The 26,310-nt window shown below is 40.6% G+C and overlaps 2 protein-coding genes across 2 annotated transcripts; both read right to left on the bottom strand.

Annotated features, from left to right (window-relative positions):
• Positions 1–3,873, bottom strand: LOC140156679 (uncharacterized). The gene has a single exon (XM_072179617.1). It carries the CDS (start codon positions 3,177–3,179, stop codon positions 900–902), a length of 2,280 nt encoding a protein of 759 aa, XP_072035718.1. The 5' UTR covers positions 3,180–3,873; the 3' UTR covers positions 1–899.
• Positions 3,485–22,492, bottom strand: LOC140156586 (uncharacterized). Its single transcript, XM_072179523.1, has 9 exons — positions 22,315–22,492; positions 12,345–12,842; positions 10,057–10,201; positions 9,291–9,441; positions 8,335–8,475; positions 6,796–6,913; positions 5,945–6,044; positions 5,248–5,411; positions 3,485–4,695 (listed from the first exon to the last, which is right to left on the bottom strand). Exons 2-9 carry the CDS (start codon positions 12,802–12,804, stop codon positions 3,485–3,487), a joined length of 2,490 nt encoding a protein of 829 aa, XP_072035624.1. The 5' UTR covers positions 12,805–12,842; positions 22,315–22,492.
• Positions 22,493–26,310: the final 3,818 nt, after the last annotated feature.

Here is a 26,310-nt window from a genome sequence, read left to right on the forward strand (position 1 = left end):
TGCATCAAAATTGGACAGTGTTCAGTGAATAGCCAGTGCTCAGTGGTAGGAAAAAAGAAGTTCAAATTTTGTAATTTAAGTGGTTGCTGTCATTCATGGCAACAAAGACACATCTCCATCTCTGATGCGTCTAATTTTTAAACAAAATATTAAAATCTTCCAATGACTCCAATGGAGTTTTGTCTTTGTGCTGCCGAGCTTTACAAAAATTCATGGTGGCTTATGTGCAAACATCTTTGAGTCGCTATGCCCTTGGCTGTCTAATCATTCACACAGCATCTAATGGATATAAATCTATGCCCTGCTGAGAAATCAATGTATGGATTCTAGGATATGGATAATTATATTGTACCTTAAAGTTAACAATACAAAACAAAAAGTTGCATGCTTTTTTAGCCATATCTCACACCCAACTTATTTTGTTGGTTACCAGGCTCTAAGGTCCGTATGCACAAAAGATTTAGACCGGGTGTAAAGTTCGACCTGGTCTAAGTGGAATTTAGTTATATCAGGAATGGTCCTTTACTATTATTTCCTTTCAATTATAGCTAGCAAATTCTAAAGATTTTAATGCACAGTTCAAATATAATACAAAATAACTTAAACAAATGTAAAGGAAATATGTCCTTTCTCCTGTGACTAAATTACACTTAGACTAGGTCTAACTTTAGACCCGCCCTAATTCTTTTGTGCATACGGACCTAAAGGTACTAAAGTCCATTTAGCCTCTTTGAGACAGCATTCGCGCTCTCAAAGGCGGTGTATCTGTAGGTCGCAGTCACTTTGCGTGCCACAGATGCACCGTGTTTGATCGCTCGTGTATGACACGTGGACGGACGCTACTGTCTCGAGAAAGCCAAATACACTATAGCACAAGCAGCTTCAAAGTTTTCACACTTTTACTGAGTATGTTTATGAGCTTGAGGCCATGGGTGATGACCTATATGCATGGCTGGTGGGTACTCATAAGCTTGCATATGCATGCGTGGATCTATTGTTGGTACTTGGTATTCATGACCCCATGCTCTAGCGCTACCAGCTTCCATCATAATCGGTCGGCCTGTCCCGGGATCAACTGCAATTCTTCCTTCCATATTTTCCAGGTGCCGTGGATCAATTTGTCGAACTTCTAAATGTCTTGCGTCAATTTCTCTAACTTCTATATGCCTAGTTTCCATCTGAGGATGCGATTCAATTTGGCGACGTGCCTCAAGTTGTCTCGCTTCCATTTCCCTAGCCTCTATTTGCCTCGCTTCAATCTGCCTCTCGTTCATCTCGCGTACGTCAACATGCCTTGCGTTTACTTCTCTGGGATCTAATTGCCTTACTTCAACATGTCTGCTCTCAATTTGCCTAGATTCAAGTTCTCTTGACTCTAATTGTCTATTTAATTCCATTCTTGCATGCAGTTGTTGTTTCTCTATAGCTTCCATTTCCCTCTGATCTAACGGCTGTGTTTCTATATGAATTTGTCTTGTTTCAATCGGTTGTAATTCGCTATGCCTAGCATCGATAGGAACATCTTGGCCGTCAATTTCCTCCGTCCTAATATTAATTGTCACAGATTCAATCACTTCTTGTCTAGAAACATTTGAGCTACTTTCATGCTCGTCTGTTCTATCAAGGCTTTCTGAGTCTGCGGTATTTCTTCCGGTAAGATCCAACAAATCCTTCCGCCAGCTTTCATAATAAGCTTGCACTTGATTGTGAACATCCGAATTTGAATGCGATTTGGTTGATTTTGTTCTACGTTTTCTTTGCGGTCGTTCTTTTTGCCCATCAGATGAGCCACCTTCCATTAAATGCGTCTTTTCATGAGCTCTTAAAGAGCACGCAACAGCAAAACTTTTTTGGCAATATTTGCAAGTGTATGGTTTTTCTCCAGTGTGAGATCTTTCGTGCTCGCGCAAATGATCACGGCGAGCGTAAGCTTTCCCACAGAATGGGCAAACATGTGGCTTATCTCCAGAGTGGATTGCTTGGTGGCGCTTCAAATGCCACGGCCATTGAAACTTCTTATCGCAACTTTTACAGGCGTACAAATTTTCTTGTGTTACAACACCATCCTCACCCAAAATGACACCGTGGACCTTTTCATGCGTTCGTAAATTACCACTGTTTGTAAATCGTCGTCCGCAACTCGAACACATGTAAGGTCTTTCTCCTGTGTGCGTTCTTTGATGAATCTTGAGGGAGCCTTTTTCGCGGAACGCTTTATCACATCGATTACAATTGTATGGTTTTTCTCCTGTGTGAATCCGTTCATGCGCTTTAATTCCTGCAGCTTGCGCAAACGATTTCTCGCAGAATTTACACTGATAAGGCTTCTCTCCTGTATGAACACGTTCGTGAATTTTCAGCTGACCGCTACTTTTGAATTTTCTTGGGCAATAATTGCATTGGAAAGTAGTACTAGCACGTTTTTGACGCTCTTTGCGAGCTTTGATCAATCCCGGTAATTTCCTTTGGCGTTTTGGTGCAAAAGTTTTCCTAATCATTGGAGTTGGTTTCCGTTTCACTTGTTGTTGCGGTTTGAGTCTTGGTCTTCCTCTAGGTTTTTTGATAACTTCTCCTGACGGAGATTCATTTTTGATGATTTCTTCAGATAAAGATTGTTTTTTAACAGAACCAGATGGAGATTGTCTTTTAACGGAACCAGGAGATTGTTTTTTAACGGAACCTTTAGTTGCTTGCTTCACAGGTTTCTTTTTTGTCTTCAATTTTATAACAGTTTTTGATCGTCGAACTACCGTGCGCGTTTTAATAATGCTCCTTTCACCGGTATTATCCTCAGCATTGCTTGATTCGACACCCTTGCTTGTTGGTGCCTTGGGGAGTCGAATGAGTAGCCGTATCTTAGACTTGGTTTGCTTCTTGGTAACAGAACCTTTAGTCTTAACCTTTGTTGGGGGCTTCTGATGAACAATCTTACTTTTGGATTTATCGGACTTCTCTTTCACTGAGGATGCTTCACTTTTATGTAAACCGATACTTTCTAATAAAGTGGCTTTTACTGAATCAACTGCTTCTGTAATTACTTTGGGTTGGCTATTAGCATCCACTTCAGTTTGTACGCTTTCAAAAACTTCACTCTGCGAATTGTCTTTCTCTGTATGTTTTTGATAATCAACATTCACCTGTTCCGGTTCCTGTTCATCAATAAGGTCACTTTGTTGCATGACCTGGTTACTGGTCTGATTAACAACATCACCTACTTGAGTGACCTCATGATGGCTTATTTCTTGACCGCTGACTTGATGATGGCTTATTTCTTGACCACTGACCTCATGATGGCTTATTTCTTGACCACTGTCCTGATGATGGCTTATATCTTGATCACTGACCTCATGATGGCTTATTTCTTGACCACTGTTGTCAGCTGCAGCATGTTCTTCATTTTGTACGACAGTGTCAAGTGTATGGTCAGTTTGATGAACATCGGTCACATTCTGGACACTTATTTGGTCAGTGTGCCTTTGCGATTCTAAAGGGATATTAGCTTCATCGTTAAATTGTTCAACTTGATTGGCAAGATTTTGACATTGAAGGCGATTGAATCACGCAACTGAGTCATGTGAGTTTCATTATCCTTAATAGAATCCCTCATTTGAGATATATGGCTTACACTATCCTTCATTGAGTCACCTATTGAATCATTTATTGAGTCATTCATTTGCGTCACATTTTCTTTCTGCGCTGGACTCGTATCAATTACTTGGTTTAAAAGTTCTTGATGTTGCTGTAGCATATGTTCCTGTGTTTGATAACTGTTAGAAGTTACTATATTACTGTCTTCCACAATATGTTGAGGAATAGGTGAAATGATGCCATCAGCTGCAGGTGGATTGGATACGGTAGGCTCACACTTGATTTCATACTGTAAATTGGCCGGCATATTAGTAATTGTATGAGTCGCGTAAACAGGTGGCATGGTTAAGTGTTCACCTGTTATCATGTGAGACTGAGTTGTATGTCCTGCTGAGTTATGCATTGTTTCAAATGGCACACTTTGAAGTTGAGCAATGGATTGCTGCATCAGCTGTTGTTGCTGCTGGTGATGATGAACAGCTCCTGATTGATGTGTTGTAGCAGCACCTACTAGATTCTGTTGCATGGGGTTGACGACTTGTTGCGAAATATCCTGTAATGTTGGCTGCAAATGAGCCTGTTGTAGATGTGCCATATGTGCCATGCTGTATGCATTAGCCGTAATATCACCTTGGAAACCGTGTCTTCCTCCATGTTGTCCGATTATACTCTGTAAAAACGTCGTCAGACCTGGATCTTTAAACCCCTCTTGGTGTGCAGCAGCTGCAACTGTTGCAACACTACCTGCATTGACTGTAGAATCACTGGACACACTTGGTGCCATAGACACTGCAGGTCTGGCTGTCCTTACTTGAAAGTCCCCTCGACGTATATGCACTCTTTCGTGAACCCTCAGTGGGGTTGCTGTAGCAAACGCTTTTTCACAATACTGACATTCGTATGGCTTCTCTCCCGTGTGTACCCGCTCATGTTCGCGGAGTCCATCGCGACGTGCAAACTTTTTACCACAGAATTGGCACATGTGCGGTTTGTCACCATTGTGAATTTGTATGTGGCGTTTGAGATGCCACGGCCACACGAAGGTCTTGCCACAGAATTTGCATGGATAGAAGGACTGGCCACCTGGTTGAGGAGCTTCACCGTCAACTGAAATGAGCAAGAACAATAATGCGAAGTCTAAATTATTTAAATACAAAACAAAATTCTTCTCTTAGTTTTCATATTATAGAAGTATCCTTCTGTTCAGAGGTATTTAAGAAACGAATACCATATCAATGTACTTCTATCAGTTACCATTGCTATGTCGTTTACAAGGAACAATCAATCATTTATCATCTGTCCAGCAGATGACCCATGATAAAAGACCTCATCTGTTCCGATCAGGGTAACAAGCCTGATTGTTGGCTACACTTGACTGTCCTGTAAAAATTGCCCCGACCAGCTATCTACGGCGACCCACTTCGTTCACCAGGTCATTTGTGCCTGGCCGAAGATTCATCAGCGTTATCTCCTAGATTTCGGCTGTTAATGCCTAGATATGCTCGACATTAAAATGTCTGTACTCTATAGTCTAAGATAACCCTATTCTAAATTCCTGAAAATCACGACAAAATTTGAACAAACCTGACATCTTGGTTTATAAAGGATGCTAAATGTCATGAAAATTTTGAGAGTAAAGACAGCTTATAGTAAACTTACGAGCTAGTTGTCCAGTATGCGTCCTTGTATGCGCATTCAGATTCCCGCTACTTGTGAATTTTTTGCCGCAATATTGGCACATGTAAGGCTTCTCTCCTGTGTGCATCCAGAGATGGCGCTTTAGTGTTCCTTTCTCGGTAAACGCTTTGTCACACTGATCACACCTGGTAAGAAAAAGGTCAAATTTAAGTCAGTTATGTGAACATTGTAATGTCCCCTTCTCAGTACACTTTGCTTTACCCTGAGTATGGTAATGATGTAGGTGAATATCCAGAAGTTAGGGAAGGCATGTTCAAGATAATGTTAATATCAATAATAGTGATACATTTTCATTATCGCAATCACAATAATGGTATGACAGCGATATTTCGTTTCACAGTAATAATTATTTGCAAGAATTCTTGCAATACTTGTTGCAAGAATCACTTGATTCTCACCCAAAATTAGCTGTGTTTACATGAATTTTTGTGAGAATCAACTAGTAGGTTCTCAATTTGTAGATTCTCGTCACAATTCTGGCCCTGTTTATTAATTTCTTCAAGTTCACTTTCTCCAAAACACCACTTGTATACTGACGTTGAGCACGAAAAACCTCCTATGTACTTGTGGCCCTTGAACATGTTAAAAACAAAACTGCCAAGAGGTAACATGGGAGGTTTTGCTTTAAACATGTTCAGGGGCCAATGATACTACTTACTTGAATGGTTTTTCTCCAGTGTGAATCTTTTCATGTGCTTTCACACCTGCTTGTTGGGCAAATCCCTTCTCACAATATTGGCATCTATAAGGCTTCTCTCCTGAAAACATAAGAGACAATACAAGTACCCAAATACATTTGTAAGATACGATTTTGACCAAATGTTGCCCTATAGTCATTATTTCTAGTGTTCATTACGCAAGTATGAAACTCATAATGAGAGACACTGAGCATTTTTTTACAGATTTTACACATCAATTTTGTCCTCTATTCTGTCAACAAAAACAATTCCAGCCAGGACTTCTGCAGGTATTACATTTGCCACATCCATTATGATCTTTAAAGTACAGCTATCAAAACAACCTTTGCTTCTCTCTATCAGCCAGTATCAACACTGGTTGATTGCAAGCAGTTGTCTGTAGGAACAAAGTTGCTCATTATAATTTATATATATTGCTCAGTATAACAAGAATAAACTTAGATGAAACCATCACTACAGATAAAGTGCTCAACTAAAAAGGAGCAGGAATATTTTGCTTGTGCTCTCATTCAACTGAGGAGTGTAGGTGTGACAACACCTATACGAAACAGTTCTGTATTGAATGATGGTGTAAATATTAAATTCACTACATTTAAATATATTGCTTAGTATATACATTTTTTGTGAAACATGTTGCTATCAGATGGACCCTTTCTTCCCTATGAAATTAAACCTAAACCATAGCTATATTATGTTGCATAAGCGCACAGCTTTAATGAATTGCTGTAACATGAACTTGTTGTGTGTAGTCATATCTACATGCCTAATTTGAATTGTAACCATGGTAACAATGACTTCACTATTTATTTACCTGTGTGTGATCTCTCATGTGCTTTCAGATGACTCTTGGCTTTAAACTGCTTCTGACAAAACTGACAGGTATAAATTCGAGGCTCGCCAGATGGAAGACGCCCTCTCTTCTTCGATTCCTGCGGATTGAAAGTGGCAATGTTCAGTCCAATTATCGTCACAATAGGCGAAGAATAATTTTAGTGTAGTGTATCTTGTCTTAAGTTGAGAGTATCGCCATGTTGGATTTCACAGTTGCAGATTCAAATCAGTGCATTTATGCAGCCACGTCTGCAGTGTATGGAGAAATCGCCCTTCTACGTGTGTGTATACGTCCCAAGGGATTAGGTTAGCGTGTATGATATGAATCTGCCACTACGAAATCCAACATGGCGTTACTCTCAACTTGAGACAAGACAGCTTTGTATTCAGAATATATCCACCCCATGAGGATAGTAGAACAATTCAAAATATATCCATTATCATGGGAATAGTGGAACAATCTGGCACACAATCAGGGTTGAAGCTACGCTGGGCGGTGGCGGCCGGACCCGCCCGGCACTCTTAATTTCCACCCAGCACTCAAGTTAATTTTGAGCCCAAATACCCGGCACTCCAGCCTCAAATGTTTCAAAATCAATGAACAATCAGTATAAAAATTAGCAATTCTTATCAAAATTTTAATTTTTTTATCATTTCATATAAATTTCACCCGGCACTAAAATTTGCCTAGCTACAACCCTGCACACAATGACTGGGTGCAAGATGTTCTCTGGGTATCGGGATCTTTGAATGAATTCCTAATTAAAGCCTCTGTGGTATGACAATGTTCTACAGCCAAAATAGCTCCTCCAGCTTTAATCCTTATTCCTTACATCACATATTTCAGCCATACCTTATTAGGGCAATATTGTTTTACAGGTTGGTCATGGAGATACTAATTACTGTTCAACTTGTCCAAGGCTATGCTTAGGCTTGAACCTACAACATTACGACCAAGAGGGTGTCACCATTTTGTATTTGCTAAAAAATATCAAATTGAGAGATTGTCTCTCAAACACCAACATTTAACCCCCTGAGCACTACCTGCTGATCTAACATTGCCTCTGATTGGTCAATTACATGATATTTTCATTTCAATCACCAATCAGAATGATAAATAATTCACCCCAATTTTTTTGTGTGGTGAAATTATTCTAACAATGTTGCTGATTGGGCCATTTGATAATGAAAACTTCTTTTTGGCTAATCGGCAGGTAGTTCTCATAGGGTTAATGCCATGACCAACATTGAGCCTCTTATCTACTGCATCAATCGCAACATAGTCACTCAATCCTATCTGATTATACCCAGCACCTGTCACAAGTATTCTTATATCTGCCAAAGACTGTCATAGATTGGAACAACCTTCCATATTCTATTATCTAGATAAAGAACTCCCCTAATTTCAAGGAAGCAGTGCCACAGCACCTTCGTCAAGACTAAGCTTCTCTCCGTACGCGCACATTGCCCTACATGCCTGACTCCAGCTTTGGGAGTGTTGTATATTACATTTACATACCTTATTAGGAGGGTCTTGTTTCACAAGCTGGTCATCACACTGTGGACATTTATACTGTTCATCATCATTGGGTGGTGTAATGTCAGGGGATTCTTTCCAAGTGTAGGTCACATTACATTTCATACATTTATACCACTTGACCTAATACATTGAAAGAAAAAAGATGATTTTTTTAAAACATTGTTCCAAGTGTTCATCATTCACAGATGATATCAAGAAGGTACCAGTATTGCAACATACAAAACTCCTGCCTCTTTTACCCTAGTAAAAGAAAATAAATTGTCCGCCATTTGCGATTCCCTTTCTCCTATGAAGGCACCAAATGACTACTTCTCTCATTACGGGTTACTACAGTTTGTGGCAAAGAATAACGGCAGTTGTTTACATCTTGAGAGCGTGCAAAGCGTAAACACGGAAGTGGGGTTCTGATTGGTCGATTCAATCGCCTGACAATCGTAACAACATACCGATAATCTGATTGGCTGATTACGTTGGTCGGCGCAGATCGACGTGCTTGAAAGTAACACAAAGCTTCGCTTATGTCGCTCATTAACAGGGCGCTCGCATCAATTTGAGCAAGGGACTGCCGTTCTTCTATGAAACCAAGTGTAATTAATCACAGGCCATAGCGAGTTTGATTGACATTACGAGTTTTATCTCTGCTGATGACTATACCACATATGTTTGCATGGAGAACTTTGATTTGGTACCAAGATGGCAGTGTAATCCATGCCAAAGGCCAATAGGCTATTCCAGTTGAAATCCATACACACCCTTTGGAAGACACAACCTTAATCTCCAACACAGGGGGTAGAGATTTCAAATGGAATCACATATTCAAGTCACTTCATTTGAAAATCACTCTCCCTGTGTAGAAGAGTAAGGTCATGTCTTCTATACAGGGTGTATATATTTTAACCGGAATAGCCCACAACAGACAACCTTTTAATACTTACTGGAATGCTGGGATCTTCTTCCACCTGCTCATCATCATTCACCATCACATCTGTGTCTGCATCATCAGTTTGTTGTTTGATCTCTTCATCCAGTGCTCTTCCATATGTTGTCATATCATCAGTTCCTTCATTGACGGTCTCAAAGGCAAAACTATAAAAGAATAGAAGAAAACAAAATATTGGAAGATGATTAAAAAACTTTGCTCAAATCTGTAGCCTGTTTCATAATGGGATAGTACAATTTCCTTCTTTTTTTTAATCTACAACTTAGTCCACCCATATTTTGGCTTTTGCAAGCTTGGAAGGCCTGAAAAATGCCTAGGTCAACCATAACTAATCTGATAAAAATCCCACATGAAATAAATTTATAGTACAATTCCTTTAAAAAAAATTTCTTGTAAAATCTACAACTTAAAACCTTTTAATTTCTGATGTATTATCACCGTGCGTAGTACAACAGTTGCAAATTTGATATTGTGAAATTTGACTGGTCGCAATTTGCCAAGTGGTGGCACACTCACTGGCCATTTGAATGCTAGATATGTGTACAGACAGTTTTTTTTTCCTGTTTAAACGCCTGGAAATCTGGATGCATAAACCGCAATCATGTTAGAGAATGTAGTGTAAAAAAAGCCTATCAGCAATACCTGCCATGTGTCATATGTGTACAATATAGAATGCAGAAATGGTAAAATGTCTATAAGGCAGCTATTGCAGATGGGACATTCTTACACAAACCCTCATTATGTTGTATACATGTACTAACCTGGCTTTTCCTGGTGCTCTAGGTCCCTGTGGTCTGCCAGGTCTAGGCTTGTCTGTCAGTGTGTCTTCACCTCGTCTATTCCACCAGAATGTCACATACTGCCTGCTACGTCCTAACTCTCTGGCTACATCAGCTATGGTTTTACCTAGATGGAGGAAATTACAAATATATGCAAACATTGAATTACTGACAAATGATGCTCAATATCTTTGCAACTATTGGGCTATTCCAACTGAAATCCATACACCCCCTACGGAAGACATGACCTTAATCTTCTACATAGGGAGAGTAAATTTCAAATGGGGTTAACTAAATGTGTGACTCCATTTAAAATTACATCCCTGTGTGAGAGATTAAGGTCATGTCTTCTATGGGATATATGATTTCAACTGGAACAGCCCCTTCAAAAGGTACACTTTGTATATCTGGATTCAATGATTCAAATGCAATCTCAGAAATAAATTGTTCAAACGCTTTAGGCCTACACATGTAATTGGAAATGGTATCCTCGTCTACCCCATCTAATGTTGGAATGAACACTATGCTCATCATCACCATGTTCTTCCAACATTGATTAGTTATATCTTTCTGCGGAATACTGTCAGCCACAAATCCACGGGGAGGAGCTGTTAAGACCCAAAAATTGTCAAGTAGGCTGATTTTGCCAAAAAAATAGGGAATACCCTTAAAACACCCCTGGATCTGCTACTGACTCTATATATAGTGAGAATTTTTTCACAAGATTCTTAATTTACTTTTATTAGGGATGACCAATGAACCATCAATTTGATTAGAACACTCCCATAGACATGCAGGGAGCTCAACTGTGCACTGCTTGCACAGACATTTCTAAATTGATCTCATTCGTTTATTTTTCAATATTTTTCTGTAAACATTGGGGAAGTTAATGCCAATTATATTTTGTAACTATCTTGCAAATTACAGCAACATAACTTATTTCATTTTCCTGTAAGTGCGAGTCAAAATTGGTCCATCGCCACAGTGCGCTTAATTGCCAGTGGCTGAGTTCAGCAGTGCTCAAGAATGGCACAAAATATTCATGTCAATAATTTCAGGTGAAAAACGTGGCCTACTGAGCTGTAATTTGGCAGAGTTGCCAGTAATACCTCTATCATACCCTCTGTAAAAAGGTTAAAAAATTGAACAAGTAGATCTCGAGTTACAAATTAAATCACCAGCTTCCCTTTGGAATTTCCATACTCCTTTCGAATCATGCTAAAACACTTTTCTGAACATAAATGTGAAGTTTCGTGCCCATTCGATGTATTTTTCACCTGATTTCAACCCTAAACGTTTTCTTATATTTAGGCCTATACATCTACAACTTGCTGCTGGCTATACCTTGTTTAGAACTTTCAAAAGAAGTACCTGAATGTGCAACCATAACTGTTTCAAAATAGCCCTTGAAAGTCATGCAGGTAACTCCGAGGTCATGTATTGAATTATTTTGAATGAGGAATACTACGGGAACCAGCACCTTTTGTTAGAAGTCACACATGAGCATGATGAGTGAAGTGGATAAGCTCTATTGTTGTGAATGAGTCAATGACCTTCAATGACACTTAAGATTTAATTTGCATACACCTACTAATTGGTCATATTAAACCCAATAACATTGACATTTTTGGTTGTGAAAAAAAAATTTACCTGGACTTAGTGCAATTTTGATTTTGTGCCATATCGGCCATCTTGGATGATTTTTGGCAAATGTTCGCTAAATGCATGATTTCAATGCCTCGGTTTGAAAAAATAATTTATGCCATTGACTAGTAAAGTGCCATTTCATAAGAAACCCTTTGATACTTTCACAATATGCTTGTTTCATGTTTGCATATATGTTAAAATAAAGAAATATATAAAGGTAAATATATGCTTATGCCAATTTTGCTCCCAATTGATATTTTTGGACCTTGTCATTTTATTTCGTTCCAATGACCGGTCAGAATGGGAAACTTTGAAAATTCATAATTCGAAAAGTTTTTGACCGATTTTGACCATTTAACCACCAAAATACTTCTATTGGTGAGTTCTATCCAGAAAACAATCTTTTGTAGCAATAGGGGCAATTGAAATTTTGATGGTTATCCCTACTTTTATGCTTTTGTGCATTAATTTCATAACCTCAAATTTTAATGCTCACAAAAAATATTTTTGACCCAATGGCTTTTATGTACAGCTGTTTAACACCAGAAAGAAGAGGACCCCCTAAAACAGTTCCTGATCTGTAAAAATCACAAACACACACACCCCACACGGAAGTTACTAACCTGATACCATCATATCAATGACAAGCTGCCTCTCCTTCAGACTACTATGCTTCCCCTTTGGTTTACTCCCAGCGCTGATCACACTGCTCTTCTTCTCAACAATCTTAGGTGGAGCAGGACTTGTCTTCTTATTAGGTACTCGTCTTGTATACTTGCGCTTTCTTCTCTTTGCACCACGAGGCTTTGTATCTTCCATGGCACTATCATTGACTTTTGCACCTGCTGTTGAAGGCACCTGTGCATTGTCCTGTTCAACTTGGTTCTTAATAATCTGTCCAACATCTTCATCTACAGTTGCATCATCCTCACCACCTCTCATCTCATCATCTTTAGTTTCATTCTTCTCTTCTTCCATTTCGGTGCCGCTGTCATCATAGGCTTCATCTTTATCAGGGATATAATCTTCATCTGCAGGGTCATCTTTGCCTCCCAGATGATGGGTAGATTCACTCTCTTCCATTGCTTGGTATTGGTTCTTCCCACTTTCACATGTTGAAACTAGTGATGATGAAAGGCAAGAGGCAAAATATGTTAGATATGGATGTAAAACAAATTACCGTACTGACACGAGTATAGTCCCACCCCGTTTTTGGTTGAACATTTTTCAAAATTGGAGGGTGGGACTATACTCGAATTTCAAAAAAAAAAAAAAAAATTGAATTTGTATGCATTTTGAAATCATTAATAGAGTATGACATGAGTACAAATTTATTCAAAACACATAGGCCTACAAGATTTTTTTTTTTTTTAAATCAACCATGAATGATCCTAGCATTTAGGTCTAGGTCCAGGAACACTCCAAATCCGAAAAAATAAATAACTTTTGAGGGTGGGACTTTACTCGAAGGTGGGACTATACTCGCGTCAATATGGTAGTTAGAATTTTAGAGAAACTAAATATTGTGGCATTGAGCCTCATTTTTCCCCATCATATACATGTACTATACGGTATAACAAATGTGGCACTACAATTTCAAACAAGCTGCTGCTGACAGCCTTGTGGTGATATAAATCCAGACATATGCACGCGAGTATGCGCTGTGGTTTTTCTGGCATGAAAGACGATATCAGACGATTGGCGCCTCTGTGGCTGACTGGCTGCCACGTCTAGTCTAATCATTCTGTTGTACAAAGACGATATCAGGCGATTGGCGCCTCTGTGGCTGACTGGCTGCCACGTCTAGTCTAGTCATTCTGTTGTACAAAGACGATATCAGACGATTGGCGCCTCTGTGGCTGACTGGCTGCCACGTCTAGTCTAGTCATTCTGTTGTACAAAGACGATATCAGACGATTGGCGCCTCTGTGGCTGACTGGCTGCCACGTCTAGTCTAGTCATTCTGTTGTACAAAGACGATATCAGACGATTGGCGCCTCTGTGGCTGACAGGCTGCCACGTCTAGTCTAGTCATTCTGTTGTACAAAGACGATATCAGACGATTGGCGCCTCTGTGGCTGACTGGCTGCCACGTCTAGTCTAGTCATTCTGTTGTACAAAGACGATATCAGACGATTGGCGCCTCTGTGGCTGACTGGCTGCCACGTCTAGTCTAGTCATTCTGTTGTACAAAGACGATATCAGGCGATTGGCGCCTCTGTGGCTGACTGGCTGCCACGTCTAGTCTAGTCATTCTGTTGTACAAAGACGATATCAGACGATTGGCGCCTCTGTGGCTGACTGGCTGCCACGTCTAGTCTAGTCATTCTGTTGTACAAAGCGATATCAGACGATTGGCGCCTCTGTGGCTGACTGGCTGCCACGTCTAGTCTAGTCATTCTGTTGTACAAAGACGATATCAGACGATTGGCGCCACTGTAGCTGACTGGCTGCCACGTCTAGTCTAGTCATTCTGTTGTACAAAGACGATATCAGACGATTGGCGCCTCTGTGGCTGACTGGCTGCCACGTCTAGTCTAGTCATTCTGTTGTACAAAGGCGATATCAGACGATTGGCGCCTCTGTGGCTGACTGGCTGCCACGTCTAGTCTAGCTGTCATTCTGTTGTACAAAGACGATATCAGACGATTGGCGCCTCTGTGGCTGACTGGCTGCCACGTCTAGTCTAGTCATTCTGTTGTACAAAGACGATATCAGACGATTGGCGCCTCTGTGGCTGACTGGCTGCCACGTCTAGTCTAGTCATTCTGTTGTACAAAGACGATATCAGACGATTGGCGCCTCTGTGGCTGACTGGCTGCCACGTCTAGTCTAGTCATTCTGTTGTACAAAGACGATATCAGCGATTGGCGCCTCTGTGGCTGACTGGCTGCCACGTCTAGTCTAGTCATTCTGTTGTACAAAGACGATATCAGGCGATTGGCGCCTCTGTGGCTGACTGGCTGCCACGTCTAGTCTAGTCATTCTGTTGTACAAAGACGATATCAGGCGATTGGCGCCTCTGTGGCTGACTGGCTGCCACGTCTAGTCTAGTCATTCTGTTGTACAAAGACGATATCAGACGATTGGCGCCTCTGTGGCTGACTGGCTGCCACGTCTAGTCTAGTCATTCTGTTGTACAAAGACGATATCAGACGATTGGCGCCTCTGTGGCTGACTGGCTGCCACGTCTAGTCTAGTCATTCTGTTGTACAAAGACGATATCAGACGATTGGCGCCTCTGTGGCTGACTGGCTGCCACGTCTAGTCTAGTCATTCTGTTGTACAAAGACGATATCAGACGATTGGCGCCTCTGTGGCTGACTGGCTGCCACGTCTAGTCTAGTCATTCTGTTGTACAAAGACGATATCAGACGATTGGCGCCTCTGTGGCTGACTGGCTGCCACGTCTAGTCTAGTCATTCTGTTGTACAAAGCGATATCAGACGATTGGCGCCTCTGTGGCTGACTGGCTGCCACGTCTAGTCTAGTCATTCTGTTGTACAAAGACGATATCAGACGATTGGCGCCTCTGTGGCTGACTGGCTGCCACATCTAGTCTAGTCATTCTGTTGTACAAAGACGATATCAGACGATTGGCGCCTCTGTGGCTGACTGGCTGCCACGTCTAGTCTAGTCATTCTGTTGTACAAAGACGATTTCAGGCGATTGGCGCCTCTGTGGCTGACTGGCTGCCACGTCTAGTCTAGTCATTCTGTTGTACAAAGACGATATCAGACGATTGGCGCCTCTGTGGCTGACTGGCTGCCACGTCTAGTCTAGTCATTCTGTTGTACAAAGACGATATCAGCGATTGGCGCCTCTGTGGCTGACTGGCTGCCACGTCTAGTCTAGTCATTCTGTTGTACAAAGACGATATCAGACGATTGGCGCCTCTGTGGCTGACTGGCTGCCACGTCTAGTCTAGTCATTCTGTTGTACAAAGCGATATCAGACGATTGGCGCCTCTGTGGCTGACTGGCTGCCACGTCTAGTCTAGTCATTCTGTTGTACAAAGAGCGATATCAGCGATTGGCGCCTCTGTGGCTGACTGGCTGCCACGTCTAGTCTAGTCATTCTGTTGTACAAAGACGATATCAGACGATTGGCGCCTCTGTGGCTGACTGGCTGCCACGTCTAGTCTAGTCATATCATTCTGTTGTACACTTTAGCTACAAATGTACAAATCTTGGCGTAGAGGTCAGATTCTTGAAATGATCTCTACACAAGTCACGTCGTAATTACACACTAGGGTAGCGCTAGGTTTTCAAACAAGGGGTCAAAAAATGTGAAATTTTGTGATACTATGAATACAAAACAATAGAAATAAAGGGTTCAAATGACCCTTTAGCAATAGCAAACCTGTAAATGGTAATTTTATGCGCCAAGAAGAATGCGCCTACATGTATGACCCCATGCACAGATTAGCGCTACCCCTGCTCACATAGTTCTTAGCTAATTGAAAACATTTTTATATGGAAATTCATAAACCAATCAGTGATTATTATTTTGAGGTTGTTGCCAGACAGTTTGTTTGTGAAGAAGGACCACAAACTGACTAGGACAGACAATGGTTTCGTGCAATTATCTGTTCCAAGTCCAGCGACATGAATCTTGGTCACTTATCCAGTTACCCTCCACACGGAATCATAGATTACCGTATTGTTTCTAATAAGTGCCCAGTCTCTATTAAACACAACCCCAAAATGTTTTTTTTCTTTTTTTTCTCATTGTACATTTATTTTCTGTTTTCTTTCATCTTCATTCTTTTCTTCTTTTGTCTTTTTTTTTTTCTTTCCTTTTTTTTCCGTTCACGTTTCCTTGTCGGTACTTTTCATGTAACCGCAAATGACAGCGTTCAAGATTTGACTTACGTTTGGCGGACACGCGTGTGAAGAAAGTATTTAGGGGTGAAAAGAACCAAAATTCTTGAATGTTTATATGTTTCCAAGGGTAAAATGTCATCTAGTTTCAGATTTTGGCACTTAAAACTCCCTATCTTTTATAGATTTTGAGAAAAATCATTTTTGGTCCGATTTTGGCGAAAATGGCCATTTTGGGGTGACAAAATTTTGACATGCAGATTTCCTGTGAGTATATGAACATGAAAACTATCAAATAGTGCCTAATTTTCTATTCTAATTGTGTAACAAGGGTACAATTGTGATATTAAAAGCATTGAATGGGATCCATATATTTCTTTATTTTTGTAGCAGGGGTAGAAACTTGTTGGTTCGGGTGACAATTGATTTCAAAAAATATACAATATTCGCATCATTTTCTATTTGAAAACGCCATATCTCCACAATGGTATGAGCTATAGGGATGCTTTAAGTGTTTATTTGCTCAGTATTTCATTAGCTAAATGGTGATATAACAAACAAGTAAGCTAGATCTACAGAAAATAAAATAACTTGCAAAATGCTACCCTCACCCCTAAGGATTTTGAGGGCGTGAAAAAAGTCACAGATTTTGCAAAAAAAATAAGTCCTTCAAAATTGGGAGGTTTGAGGCTAAACAAAAGACATGTTGCCCTTACCAATGCCTCCCTCTAGAGCAACATGTTTTTTGTTTAGCCCTGAGTATCCCCATTTTGAAGGACTTATTTTTTTTGCTTTTTTTTTTGCTCCAATTTGGGTACTTCTCTCAGTAATATGCCTGTACAGTGCTATGGGGAAAATTTTCAAGTTGATAATTCTGCATTTTTTATGTCAGATTCAGTTTCTACACAAAATTTCACCCTAGAAAATGTTCCTTTAAGTAGGATATCTTTCACTTTAAGTTTCCACCATTCTGTCCGCCAAACGCAAGTCAAACCTTGAATGCTGTCAAATGCTATCTCAGATAATTCCTATTCAAATATAATTCTGATTGACACATGGCCACTTGCAATTCGGCCTTTGTTAGTCAACAGATAAGTAGGTGTAATCCATTTGATTCCCAAACAAGCGGAGGGGGTCCAAAAATTAGCATATAATTTTACGCTGGGAAAAACGCGCAGTTTGATTGTGATGCACATGACCGGTCTATAGTTCATTTCCATGGACCGGTCCATAGTTCATTTTGCGGGCATAGTTAATTCAATGACTGCACTTTCAACCAATCAGATGACAGGAATCTATATATGAGGTATATAATTATTATTATACGCATGCATAGGCCAAATAGAAATAAACTTCTCCGTAGAGCTATTACAATAAAAAATATATTATTAATATAATAAGAAAATAATTTATTTTGCTTCCGAGCGCATCAACTCCGACAGTGGATTTTCTGCGCTCGAACGCAGAAATGATCCACCGTTATTTTAATAAGAAAATACATTATTTTACTTCCGAGCGCAGCTACTCCAACAGTGGATGTTCTGCGCCCGAGCGCAGCAATGATCCACCGTTACATATAAGGGACTGCGCCGGGCGCATCAACTCCGACAATGGGATGTTCTGCGCCCGGCGCAGAAATGATCCACCGTTATTATAATACGAAAATCTATTATTTTGCTTCCGAGCGCAGCAACTCCGACAGTGGATTAAAAGTCTGTACAGGCAAGGTATGTTGTATGCATGTACATCAGCCCAGTTGAGAACAGTGCTGATATTTGGGCCATTCAGAAAAGGCATACTGTCACCAGTCAGTTTGTTTAGGGACAGGAGCACAATGATGATGCGTAATGACCTGACCTTGTCAGACCGATGAGTTACATAGGTTTGATCCACCAGTCCCTTTACTGCTTACGCACGGTCATTTTATTCCGCCATGTTTGATTTCGAGAACGGGGCCAAGGAACTTAGGCTACACAACGTGCACAGCTCTGACAATTTCCCACAATGCCTTGCGCATTTCCAGAAGAAGGCCTGGCGATTACTCACATTTCCGGTAAAATTGTAAACAACGCCAGACGTTTCGATAGGGAAAATGGAGATATCGAAGTCGCATTTTACATCAAACAGCTGCAAGAGTAAAACGTTCTGAAGGATCGGTAATGATTAACAGCTGGTCTGGTGTATTTGAAGTTCATATTGAAGTTTGTAAGTTTGTGACTTCGTATGTTTAATGCAATTGATATTATAGGAAGCTTAAATTGGCAGGCTCTCATGCAATGTCACCGTCGCTTGCGAACATATATGACGTTCAGGGCAAGTCATACTGAAGTATGACTTGCCCACACAGGGTATACGAGCGCAGCAACTCCGACAGTGGATTCTCTGTGCCCCCGAGCGCAGAACATCCACTACCGGAAGTTCTGCGGAGGGGCGCAGGAGCTCCACTGGTGGATGACGTACATAACTCAGAGTTACATGTAGGTATAATACAAAAAAAATTGGAACTTTTTTTGATTCTCATCAAAGTAATCTCATATTAAAGAGCTAAATGAAAGAAAACTGATGAGGCATAAATGAATGTCATACGACATGTGGTTATGGAGATATGCTAATTTGAATGTCTCAATTTTTCAGCCAATTTCCTGTACAAACTTTTTGTGCATGCACATATTAAAATGCTTATAGGCCTATACTGTGCATACTGTACACAATTTTAAGAAACAAGCACTTGCTATTTACCGGTACTGAACTGTAAATGTAATCCTAGATTGATTGAATTTGTATTGATGTGAACATAAGGGCCTATCATTTTCTTTGGAAGGGGGGCTCCCAAATATACAGGGGGGGGGTCATAATTTTTTGGAAAGAAAAATAGGGGGGGGGTCATAAAATTTTTGATGACCAAAATGTAGGAGTTGCAAGATGACCACAGATAGTGTGTTTATCTTATTCAAAAAGACTGAATACAATTTTAGCCTCTTCAGGGGGTACATGTAAGGTGTATCAGTGGGTGGTGGGGAGGGGTCATAAAATTTTGTTGCCGAAATAGGGGGTTGCAATTTTATTGATGCTGACTTTTTGTAAATTTGGGAGCCCCAGAAAATGATAGCCCCTAATATACTAAATGAACATGTATGAGTAACAGTTTGTTTTATTTCTGTTTTCTGATGCAGATTCCAGCTTTGACAGAGGATGGAAACCAGGGACTGTCTTTGGAATTTGCAGGAGAGCATTGAATAGCTCTTCTAGAGCCTTCAAGAGCTGTTTAGAACATTTACAATAAAATGTAATGAGAGAATGGTCAACTAAGGAAAGCTAAAAATCACTCTCCTATATCCGATTTAAGGAGAGCAGTAGAGAGCGATTGCTCTCGCTCTCCTCAAAAGGCAGTCCCTGGGAAACCACAGTGATGGCCAACAGCACATATGCAAAAATAAAAAAAAACCTATTCAAAAAGATGAAATTTGTGTTGAAGTGTCTTATTTTTTTTTTTTTTTGTCATTGAAAAACTCACGGTTTTGATACTACCCACCCGAGTACACCTTTTCACTGATACAAGGGGGGTAATTTGTTTGAGGGGCACCCTTTAAAATGTTTAATTATCATAAGCACTAGCTGATCACCCCTCCCCAGGAAAATGTTTTGAGCAGGCACCCTTTGGAGCACTGGCTGGCGATGCTCCCTATTCCGAAGATCATTATGAAACTCGAGGGCCAGTTCACTTGATCATCAGAATGGGGTCACTCCTGCTCAAGTATGAACCCCCCCCCCCCCTTCCCCAGCGTAAGTTTTGTCTTTGAGCAGGCACCCTTTGGAGCACTGGCTGGCGATGCTCCCTATTCCAAGATCATTGCGGAAACTCGAGGGCCAGTTCACTTGATCATCAGAATGGGGTCACTCCTGCTCAAGTATGAAACCCCCCGCCCGCCCCTTCCCCAGCGTAAGTTTTGTCTTTGAGCAGGCACCCTTTGGAGCACTGGCTGGCGATGCTCCCTATTCAAGATCATTGCGGAAACTCGAGGGCCAGTTCACTTGATCATCAGAATGGGGTCACTCCTGCTCAAGTATGAACCCCCCGCCCCTTCCCCCAGCGTAAGTTTTGTCTTTGAGCAGGCACCCTTTGGAGCACTGGCTGGCGATGCTCCCTATTCCAAAGATCATTGCGGAAACTCGAGGGCCAGTTCACTTGATCATCAGAATGGGGTCACTCCTGCTCAAGTTACTCCCCCCCCCATGACGAAGCGCCATTAGAGGCCACGGTGGCTCAGTGGTTACGGCCTTGGACTCATAATCTAAGAGCTTGCTCGACGTGCGTGGGTTCGATTCCCGTCCCACCACCGTGTTGCGCCCTTGGGCAAGGCGCTTTGTCTCGCTTGCCTCACCCCACCCAGGTGCAATGGGAAGCTGTTAGGGGTAGTCACAGTCGTTGTACTGATGGACCCTGCGCCACTTGTAGGCTGCAAACGTGGTTCTGACATATTCTAATGACGGCGGAATAAATGTAAAGCGCTTTGAGGCTGTTTACGGCATAAAGCGCTATATAAATATCTACATTTATTTATTTATTTATTTATTATAAGAGTACGTCCCCCCCATCAATTTGAACATTTAGAAAATCAAATAGGAAAATGGCCAAAAAACGCCCTGTGTTTCCCCCCCCCCCCACCCATCATACCCGATGTGTCCACAGTGATTTATGCATCTATCATAGCAAAAATCTGCTAGCGCTATGCATGATGGGATAGGAATAGGAAAGGTCCAAATTTGCTTCTTCCCCCGACTCATAGTCGGCACAGAATGAGAATCTATCCCAGCATCCACAGCATGAGCCCATTCAATTAGTATACACAAACCATGCCGGGTTAAACATGTTCACTCACTGGCAAAAGTCGCCGAATTCATACTACACAAAGTCCCCAGTTCACTCACTTTTTGCGCAAGGCATCCATCCAATCTCATCAAACCAAACATTTTTATGTACAAAAAACTACCTTTATTCACCGCGTGCTCCATTTAACTTACCGCTCAACTCCGTTATTTAGATATTTGGAGAGTAATTTCCGAAAAAAATTAGATCGAAATCGTCACTTTCAAACCCACTAGAAAGTCGCCAAAATTTGCCCCGACCACGTGCGAATCATCTGACCTCTTCCGGGTTATGATCAAGTTCAACCTTTTGACTTGACCTTGTAAGCTTTGGAACTGTTTTTAACTCAATCTAATTCCCCCCAAATTTTTTTTTCAAAAACATCGCCGTAAAATTTACTACCGGTAATGAATTTCCAAAATGGCGCCGGGTGCGCGATTTCCCTATGCTGAGAGAGGCTGAATATTGCGCATGCTCAGGTAAGGAATGCTCACATACCTATCAGTCATATATCATAACAACTCAGTCCTCAAATGATAGTCATATAAGGACCAAAATATAAATGACTGACTATCATTGAGGACTGAGTTCCGCAGTCTAGTCAGGTTCCTACAACAGAAAGATAATTTTCAATTTTAAAAACAAACATTTCCATTTGATATTGAACTAAAATAATGATCATGATTCATGTGCCGTTTTGGCATGATTTACATTTACCTCATACATGCATTTCAACATCATGCTGAAACGGACTAGCTCAATAATCTACTGACAATTATGCACCGTTTAATATGTGCGTACACACTATATTCAACACGTTATCTCCAATACAGTGCAATTATACGATACAGCAAGTAGAGAGTTAATTTTGGATCACCCAGAACCATATTTAACGTCGCTTACCTTCGTTGTAACACAATTTCTGCAGTTACCGAGACACGCCCACACCCATATTAATGCAGACCACCATTTGCGTCAGTTTGATGACCATGGAAGGAAAAGTAAAGCACAAAAACACCAAAAATGTTGTGGAATTTATTTGGGCATCACCCTATTTTTTCCCCGATAGCCATTTCTTTTGTATTTCCTTAGACATTTTCCAGGAAGATAGGGACTCTTAATTAATTGGATTGTTTCTAGAATCTATTAAATGTTTCTCAATACAGCAAAAATAAATTAGATTCAAACAATTATTTGTGGACTAAATATCATTTGTTCTTAAAATGCATTGTGAAAAATCAGTTCAGTATTGTTTTTTGGACAAACACGTCCAATTTTGTAAAGGATCTTCCATCATTTCACTAAATTGGAAAACGCCAGATAAAAAGGCTTAAAATAGGTCAAAGGTGGTCAATACAGTCTCTTCTACATATCATTAACTTTTCGCTATGCAATCCCTATTTTTTTTTCTTGTCGATAGAGGGGGGCATGCCTTGTTCCCACTTCCACATCTGCAGGCCTGCCTGGTCTGCATCTTCATAGCCTTTTCATATCATCCCCATTGACAAGGGACAGAAACTGTGTTTTATTATATCAGGCGGATTTATCCGCCTGATATACTGTGAAGCTCCTAAATCTTCTTCTTTCTTCTTTAGTAGAACCAAAAATTGCTACTAGTGCCAGACGCTTGAACCAGTTTTGACCAAACTTGGCCACAAGAAGCACTGACCTAAGCTTAATATAACTTCTACACGGATAGGGGTCAAAGGTCACGTAAAGGTTATTAGGGGTCGTTTTGTGAAAATCTTAAAAATGCTACTCTTCCTTTAAATGACATGCTATGACCACCAATTATGGTCAGCAAGAACCGCTGGCCCAAGCTTCAAATAAGTTGTACCACAGATTGGGGTCATAGTTCATGTAAGGCTTAATAGGGTCATTTTGTGAAAATATTTGCGTGAAATGTAATGAAGCAGCTATCTTTAGAGGCAGCAATTTGGTAAGTAACTTGTGCTGGGAGACAACGTGTCTGCTATTTTGATAACAAGCATATTGTTTCCAAGAAAGTGAAGTAAATATTATTAAAACAGTATCCTAACCACAGAAAGGACCAAACTGGACGTGTCTAAAATCGCCCAGTGGAATAGCCCATTTTGTGGTTAGTTAAATAATCACGGGAAATTATGGTGTCCCATGATGCATTTATGAAAATACACACTAAGGGTATATGGTAAATACTATATAGTTGCCTCTGATTGTGCAATAATAGTGAATATTTGTGCGGTGGGGGTTTGGTGGTCAAATGTGATTCCTTCCCATGATGCATTTATGAAAATCAATACATGCACACTAAAGGCTACTAGGTAAATGCTATATAGTTTCTACCAAAATTTTGAAATATGTCCGATTGAGCTAAAACTTAGTACATGTACAAATAATCATTGATAAGGGATCATGAAACATCAACCGAGGTCATCCAAGGTCAAATGTTAAAGCTGCTCGATGGGGCTGTAACTCGGGAAAACAATCCCTCGCACTTGGGGAGTATGAAACGGCAAAGGTCATCTGAGGTCAAAGGTCAGGTCAAACTTAAAGTTGCTCCGATGAAGCTCTAACTAAACGAAAACAATCCGCGGCATTTGGGGAGTATGAAACTGCAAAGGTCATCAGAGGTCAAAGGTCAGGTCAAATTTAGAGTTGCTCCAATCGGGCTGTAACTTGGGGAAAATGATCCCTGACCCTTGGGGTGCATAAAACCACAAAGGTCATCTGAGGTCAAAGGTCAGGTCAAATTTTAAGTTGCTGTGATTGGACTGTAACTCTGGGAAAATGATCCCTGACACTTGGGGAGTATTAAACTGCAAAGGTCATCTGAGGTCAAAGGTCAGGTCAAATTGAAAGTTGCTCCGATCGACCTGTAACTCAGGGAAAACAATGCCTGGCACTTCAGAAGTATGAAACTGCAAAGATCATCTGAGGTCAAAGGTCAGGTCAAATTTAAAATTGTTCCGATCAAGCTGTAACTTGCAGAAAATTAGAAAATGATTCCTGACACTTCAGTATGAAACCATAAAGGTCATCCAAGGTCAAAGTTCAGGACAAATTTGGAGTTGTTCTGATTGGGCTGTAACTTGCGGAAAATGATCCCTGACACCTGGGGAGTAAAGGTCATCCAAGGTCACTGGTCAGGAAAGCTCAAATGTTAACGTAGGCCCGATTGGGCTTAAATACAAATTATCCTTGAGTTGAGAGAGTATGAGTTGTCAACCTGAGTTTACCCACGGTCAAAGGTCAAATGAGGTAAATCAGAAGTCACCGCCTGATATTTGTGGCTTGTGAGCCACAGTAGCTCTAGTTATTAATTGTGAGCCGATCTTCCCTTCCAACACCAAATTTTGAAATAGCTCAGTTCCTGTAGCCAGGGGAGCACTCACTAAAAATGGGTGACGGGGTGACAGGGATGTGCGGCTGACCCCTTCTAGGCTGCATTTGAACTCCCTTTCACCAAATGACCCCTTTTTTTGCTAGTCTCAGATTTTACTGAACTCCTTCTCACCTCGGCAATGACCCCCTTTTTTGTTTTCCTGCCACCAAAATACCCCCTGGGCTATTTTTCTTGGACAAAATTTCAAATTTTTCAAAATTAAGTATCAACATTTATATTTTGACCCAAAATTTTTCCCCAACTTACTGAATGACCCATTTTTGGTAAGATTTTCCCCAGTCTCACAGAAAGACCCCATTTTTTTAATTCTTACTGAAAGGCCCCCTTTTTCGGTGTCTAGGCTCTCACCGAAAGACCACTAGTTTCGAACTGCTGTCCACATATTCCCGTCATTTCCAAAGTTGAGTGCCCCCCCCCCACCGGGTTACAGCCTCAATATATCACTGTGTTTGGAGAATTCTTAGTCTGAGCAACCTCACGCCAAACATTGTTTGAACGTCGAACCCAACCTGAACCTCACTTTTCCCCCGGTGCTCATTTTGTTTGTTTTGGGCCAATCCTTTTTTTTTGCAAGACTCACATGCCTGCTCACATGGAGCTAAAAAAAGGGGGTGGGGAGGGGCAAAGGACTTTGTGGCACAATTGTTACAAATGCTTGGGAGCAAGCTACTTTTGGTACTGTTTTGAAGATTCACCCAATGCCACCCCTGACCTATGGATATTAAGTGCATAGCCTAGTCCCTAGCTTGCATGGTCTTTCTGGTCTTCTCTGCTTTCAACTTCATTCTTTCCCTTCCTTCCTTTCTTTCAAGCCTTTTGTCCCTGGGGGTTGTCTTTCCTTTCTTTCACTAAAACGTTTGAGAAACCATATTGAACTAAACCCCAGGAACTAAACCATGCTAGTGCTGTTGCATTGATTGAGAAGCACTGAGAGTTTTTGAAAAACTTGTCAACCCCTTTTCAGCATTTTGTCACCCAAAGACCCTGTTGGCATATTTTTTGATACAAAAATAATATAAAAACCATGCTTTGTCACCCAAAGACCAAGATGTTACCGTACACTTTAGATCTGTCATCCAAAGATCAGAATTCCAGGTTTTGTAAAAATAAATAAACTAATTGTTTGTCTACCATAGGCTTTTCAGAATAAAAAAAAAGGCAGAAAAGGAATAGTTTGCATTATCTGCAATGCTTGGTTAATAAGTTATTCAGAGATAAACATTCGCCAAAATTAAAGTCTTTGGATTTGTTTATCTTCATCTTCTGACCTTTACATCACATATAGTGCAAACAATTCTTTTCCTGAATCCCTACAGTGTTTTAAAGACCCAATTATTATTCTTTTTTTTAAAGATCATGAAATATCAGTCATATAAGTTTTAGAGTAAAAACAACCAAGAAACAAAAATATCTGAAGTTTCAACATTAAAGTGTCAACTTTAATTACAATTTCATAAATAACATGTAAGGTCATGCACACATAATAGACATTTTAAAGATCTCAGTATTACAGA

This window comes from Amphiura filiformis, chromosome 7 (genome assembly GCF_039555335.1).
Source record: "Amphiura filiformis chromosome 7, Afil_fr2py, whole genome shotgun sequence".
Classification (NCBI taxonomy): domain Eukaryota; kingdom Metazoa; phylum Echinodermata; class Ophiuroidea; order Amphilepidida; family Amphiuridae; genus Amphiura; species Amphiura filiformis.